At 43.5% G+C, this 6,386-nt stretch overlaps 1 protein-coding gene across 4 annotated transcripts in view; it reads left to right on the top strand.

Moving 5' to 3' along the window:
• Positions 1 to 1,462: 1,462 nt before the first annotated feature.
• The window catches only part of pxdn (peroxidasin), a 175,444-nt gene continuing 170,520 nt past the window's right edge, over positions 1,463 to 6,386 (top strand). For 3 of the 4 annotated variants that reach the window (XM_078399189.1, XM_078399190.1, XM_078399188.1), the window contains exon 1: positions 1,509 to 1,839. In XM_078399189.1, coding sequence (XP_078255315.1) covers positions 1,667 to 1,839 — 173 coding nt within the window. In that variant the 5' untranslated portion in view covers positions 1,509 to 1,666. Of the gene's footprint in view, positions 1,840 to 6,386 lie in introns of all 4 variants that reach the window. The other variant, XR_013547263.1, reaches the window with a different exon arrangement.

Below are 6,386 nucleotides of genomic sequence, written 5' to 3'. Positions count from 1 at the left end.
CTATCTGTCCAACTCTGCCTTTCTTGCGAGAAAAACCTTCTATTCTGCTAATCTTCTGTTTCTCCTGCTCTCCCTGACCAGTTGAATATTTTCAATTGTTTCAGACATAAAGGTAGATTTCTGATCTCAACCGTCTGCAATATTTCACTTGGTATTCAGTTTGCAAGAATCATTCGATCCTTGAATTGAATTCTTCTTTGAATTTCTCCTCTTAATATTCACCATAAATCTATTTGTGCACTCTTTTGTAGTGGAGGTTTTCAAGGGTCCAGTTGCATTAGATACAGGTGCGTGGGAACGGGGTTCCTATTGTGAAGAAGCTTCCAGTCTGAAGAAGGGTTCCGATCTGAAACGCCACCTCGTCCTTTGCTCCGGAGATGCTGCCTGACCCGCTGAATTACTCCAGCATTTTTTTGTTTATCTTGGGTTCCTATTGAATTGAATGGGACTGTAGGATAGGAGGATGCACAGGATCTGGGCTACAGCTGAATTGAATGGGAGAATTCAATGGCTCCAGTGAGTGAAAAGGGAGTGTGGGAAAGGGCCATAACAACCATCACCCAGGGCTGTTTTTACAGCATTATGGGCCCCCGGGCAAAGCAGTGTACTGGGGCCCCTACCGTTACTCTCCCCCACCCCCCTTTCCCTACCAGCCCCCCCCCCCTGTCGTGCCGGCGAAAAGCACTTACCGAAAAGCACTTAGCGATGGACTTAGGGTGCTACATTGTTGCAAAAAGCACTTACAGATCGCTGTGAGAAGCACTTAGGGATGGAAAATGTTGCGAAAAAAGCACTTATTGAACCTACATTTTTAAAGTAGTATTTATTTATTGCAAGTCACTTAACATACACAGATCAGCATGGGGCCCCTATGCTCGTGGGGCCCCGGGCAAGTGCCCATCAGGCCCATGCGTGAAGACGGCCCTGCCATCACCAGAGGAGCTAAACTTTCTTCACCTATCATGCACACTGTACTTCTGTCATCCTTCTTTCTGTCATCATCCCTTGTACTAAAATCTGGGCATCTTGGAGTTTTGGGAATTTTGGTCTGAAGAAGGGTCTCGTCCCGAAACGTCACCTATTCCTTTTCTGCAGAGATGCTGCCTGACCCGCCGAGTTACTCCAGCTTTTCGTATCTATCTTCGGTTGAAACCAGCATCTGCAGTTCCTTCCGACAAAAATTGGGAGTTTTGTTGGGGTTCCCATTGAGCCCGGAGCGGAATTGGCCGCTGTTGTCTGATCGGGGCGGAACGAGGACTCGTCATTCCAGCTAAAAGACCGAGATGCATTAAACAAATGCACCCTTTCCTTCCAAAAAAATAAATAAATAAACCAGGGGGGATGAGAAAGACTGGGGGCCGAGACAGAGAGGGTCTTTCTCTGCCTGACATCTGTGCAGATGTCCCGCTGTATTGCGCCCCATCCTGGAACTGGTGGCGAAGCGAAAGTGGGCGCTGACCGCGGGGCGCAACCTAACCTGCTGGCGGACAATCGCTCTCCGCTGATTGAATGCGCGGCGCCCGGGCTCACGCTGTCAATCGCGCGACGTCACAATGCCGAGGTGGCGGGTTTGGTTGAGGGGGCGGGCTGTTCCCCCTGTGGAGTCGCCGTGCGAGCGAGCGCAGTCGGAGTGGAGCGGAGCGCTGCAGTGAGAGCGGCCACGACCATGACCTGGCAAACTCGCTCTCTGCTCTCCATAGCATGTCTCTTCCTCGTCGCTATCGCGCCGCAGGCTACCACCGCGTGCCCCAGTCGCTGCCTTTGCTTTCGCACCACGGTGAGGTGCATGCATTTAATGCTGGAGAATATACCTGCCGTCTCCCCGCAAACCACAATCCTGTGAGTATAGAGCGGCGGGGGCTGCAGCGCTTCAAGGGAGAGGGTAGAGCAAAGCCGGCTTTGTTGCATTGAAGCAGGGATTAGATGCAACAGAGCCGGTTCTTATCTTAAAACCGCAATTCGGTCCAGCTTTGTAAAAGAGTAGACGGAATAGAGAGTTTCACAGAAGTTCTGTAATTTGAAAACACTTCTTTGGATGGAGGTACAAAGTGTTGGAGTAACTCAACGGGTCAGGCAGCATCTCTGCAGAACATGGATACATTCACCTATCCAAGTTCTCCAGGGATGTTGCCTGACCCACTGAGTTACTCTAGAACTTTGTCCTTTTTTTGTTGTAAATCAGCGTTTGCATTTCATTGTTTCCACTTTGGACGTAGATATTTTAATCGTTTTCTTTTGCATCTCTGGAATTCTCTGCAGATCTAATTTTCGATCTAATTTTAAAAATTTCTCTCAAAGGTTAGCAAAATGCATTAATGAAGATGTGGTGACAAGTGGGATGATAAATGATGAGTAGTGTCATGATGCTGAGAGTATACGTTGGCAGCTCAGCTCATTCTCTGCACGACCATGGTTTGAAGGTGTTATCATGTGATTTAAAATCAAGTCATAAAGGGGGGGGGGGGGGAATGTAGTGACAATAACAAAACATTCATGCACTTCTTTAGGTTTAACTTGGGTTTAGCTATAAACGACAAAGATCTAAAATGTCATTAAAAGCAGCCCGCTGGAGTTGCCCTGCAGTTAGGTACTTATCTCCATTGAGTGCGATTTGACCCATTGAGCACGTTTTCGACTTGGAGTAAAAAGCAATGTTCTGTCCATGACCTGGAAACTATGGTTAACTGGACCCAGATCAGTCACAAAAAAAAAAGTGGCGGTTTTTCCAAGAAAGTTAAAATAACGGTATTTAAAATGGCAAAAGGAGTTTCACTTGCATGCACTTTTGATCATGTACATGTAATACAACTTTGGAGTCGTCCGATTGATTTTTTTCCTCCCCCAACACCCTTTCCTGGTGTTTTCTCTGAAGCTTATTTTTAGAGGGACACTTGCAATCTGTAAAAGTTTTTTTCTTGGGGAAGAAAAACTTCCAGCGAAGTACAGCTGCACAAACCACATTTACTGGACTTCAGTCCCACCGTGGAATACACATGTTTGCAGCAGCATGAGATTGGGAGAGGCTGCATTGCTCACATTAGTCTTGCAGATTTTTAAAAAAAACAGATTGTCTACTGTAGTTCGAAAACCATGTTTTAGACGGAGTCGACAGCAATCCACGTCATAAATCTAATGACTTGAGTGTTGAGTTTTTTTAGGTGAGAATGATGTATCCCTCTCTTGCCCTTAACCCCTTGCGCTGGCCCAGGATCTGGTTCACTTAATATTCATTTACTTAAATGGATGCTCTTATTCCGGTGAGGGCAGAAGGTTAATGGGCATGTAACTGAGTTTGACTGCACTCGTTTGTGGACTATGTTAATTTTTTACCCAGTAAAGGGCTTTAGAAAAACATATTATTTTTAAAATCAGCAAGTTGTCAAACATCTTTGTTGGGATGCAACACTTGGCGCAAGATTTTTTCACACAGAGTTTACATGTTTGGTTACTTCAATGTGTTGACTTGATCATGTTGTGGTTTTTTTGTAAATGCTGCAAGGTCCATGTTTAATGGGCATGCATCCGGCAGCATTCCAACTATTTCTAATTCAATGTGACCTCTAAAAGATGGGGCTTACTCCAACATTACGTTGAGGAGGATTGTGGAAATGAGCTCTCTGACAGGAATGAACTTGTCACTATAACCACTGCAGATATTCTTAGTTCAAACACCCGAAGTGGCAGGCAGAAAATAACAGCTGATCCACCCATTCATGTGGTTCTCATGGAATCTGAAGGAGGCTTTTTGTTTCTAACCACAACTGCCAAGAGATTTGCCAAGACAGAAGAGTAATTGGAAAAATCAACAGTAAGAGTGAGATGAGGAGGCAGGAAACTGAAAAAGCACACACCCTTTTGCATTAGCTCTGTCATTCATTAAAGGTCAGGAATTCCATTTTCCATCAGTACCATTTTCCGTCTCTGATGTTCTTATTGTAGAAAAACATGTTCACCTCTGTCCTGAATGACTTTACTCGGTGGATAATTCTGAGATTCATGATAGAAACAGAGAAATAGGTACCGGAGTAGGCCATTCGGCCCTTCGAGTCAGCACCACCATTCAATATGATCATGACTGATCATCTAAAATCAGTACCCCGTTCCTGCTTTTTCTCCATATCCCTTGATTCCTTTAGCACCAAGAGCTAAATCTAACTCTTGAAAACATCCAGTGAATTGGCCTCCACTGCCTTCTGTGGCACAGAATTCCACAGATTCACAATTCTCTGGGAGAAAAAGTTATTTCTCATCTCAGTCCTAAATGGCCTACCCCTTATTCTTAAACTGTGACCCCTGGTTCTGGACTCCACCAAAATCGGGAACATTTTAACTGCCTGTCCCATCCTTTTAAGAATGTTATGCTTCTATAAGATCCCCTCTCATCTTTCTAAATTCCAGTGAATACAAGCCCAGTCGACCCATTCTTTCATAATATGTCAGTCCCGCTATCCTGAGAATTCGGAATTATTGTCTGGGTGAAAAATTGTATTCTTAGTTGTGAATGGGTAATCCCTTATTTTGAGACTGTGATCCCTGGCACATCATTGCAGATATTCATCACCCTCTTTGTAGTAAAATTTTCCCTCCGATTGTCTTCAAATTCCTCCAATCTCACTCCAGCCAGGGGAACATCAATTCTACATCCATATTACTACTATTGTCCATTTATTTGTCTGTTTTTTTGTTTATATTGAACTATTTTTTTTATTATGAGGTTTACCGGGTGATAGGTTTACATATCAGGTGTGCTGTGCATGTAAGAATTTCATTGTTCTGGTTCATATGGCAATATAACATGCCTGACTCTTGATATTGTCAACCCCTGCTGAAAGCCTTGTCAGAAGCTTTTTACTGTATCTTGGTACATGTGACAATAAACTAAACTCAAACCCTGTAAGAATGTTGTGCGTTACAATGAGGTCATCTCATTTGTCTGTGTTTTAGAGAATTTGGACCCAGTCTCTTTAGTTACCCTTCATAGGATTATCCACTCCGACCCTAACAGTGAATGTTTGTTGTATTCATTCTATTGCAAAGATATCTTCACTTGGTTAGAGTGACCAGTCCTGTCGATGCCTTTTGCAGTGCAGGGAGTATTTCTAGAAACAGAGGGCACAGGCTAAATAAGAGGTGGAAGATATTTTAAATTGGATTAGATTTCCACACAGAGGGTGGATATATAGAATGAGACATCAGGAGAGGCAGTGAAAGCAGATATAAGCGTTTAAAAGACATTTGCATGAGTACTTGAATATGAAATGCATAAATGGATACAGTCCTAATGCAGCTAAACGTTATTAGTGTAATAGACAACACAGTGCGCCAAAGGGCCCATTTCTGGGTTAACCGTTTCTATGATAAAGGCAAATTAGTAAATTCATGGCATCATATCGAGTCAGTCTGTACCATAAAACCCTTGACTGTCATCTCTTATTCATGAAGTTGTGGCTGCTCTGACCTTTCATTTTCACGTTACCTTCATTTAATCTTTTAACTTTTTTTAACTTTATCTGATCTCTGGTTTTGGTGCACAGCCTTGAATATTCTAAAGACATATTTCCCAGTGGTAAAATATTCCTAAGACTTGAAATCCTCTGAGAAGAAATTACGCCTTGCCCAGGTAGTAGTTGTGTGTTTCTTATCCTGAGACTATGTGTAAGTGAATTAGCCTCAAAAAGAAAAGAAAAACTCCTAATGTGGAGGCAGTGGGATAACATGGAGCAAGTGTGAACAGGTGATCAGTGGACCCGGGGGCTGAATGGTCTGTTTCCATGCCGTGTGTCTAAATCTTCAAAGTAGTGAAAGCACCCCCCCCCCCCCCCCCCAAAAGGGTCAAACCACTGAGCCCATTCTTCAAAATCTTCCACCTCTTCATCCGAGAAATCCTCTTTCCACCCCTCCTCAGACTGTCCAGTCAATCCAGTAGACTGCATTGATTATATGTCCACTATAGTCACATCTCTTCTAAATGACCTTGGCCACCACCAAGAACAACTGGAGCTCTCTTTGAAGATGTGCAGTGTCAGTGCGAATGGCAGTTCACTGAGTGAAAACAGAGCATGCAGTTGTTTGGGCATGGAATGGATAAGGTGAATGGGAAAGTATTGGAGAGCTGACTTGGAATGTAACTGCAGAATTTAGTTTTGCCAAGGCTTTTGAAGGTCAATAGGGTGCCAATGATTGAACAGACTTTAGTGCCGAGTTTTTAAAGAAATTCTATGAAGATAGAAGAGCAAGATGAAAGCAGTACCATTGTGCTGAAGCTCAGTATTTTCATATCTGGTTTTATAATCTTGAACGAGTGTTGCATCTCGTGCTGGCCTTGAAGGAGAGGATCACTCGTGTGAAAGGAAATGGTCATGAGAGCTCTTCATTTTTATAATATC

The sequence above is a fragment of the Rhinoraja longicauda genome, chromosome 5, assembly GCF_053455715.1.
Source record: "Rhinoraja longicauda isolate Sanriku21f chromosome 5, sRhiLon1.1, whole genome shotgun sequence".
Taxonomy (NCBI): Eukaryota; Metazoa; Chordata; class Chondrichthyes; order Rajiformes; family Arhynchobatidae; genus Rhinoraja; species Rhinoraja longicauda.
Note: the sequence above shows the minus strand (reverse complement) of the source record. Positions and strands in the feature narration are given on the sequence as shown.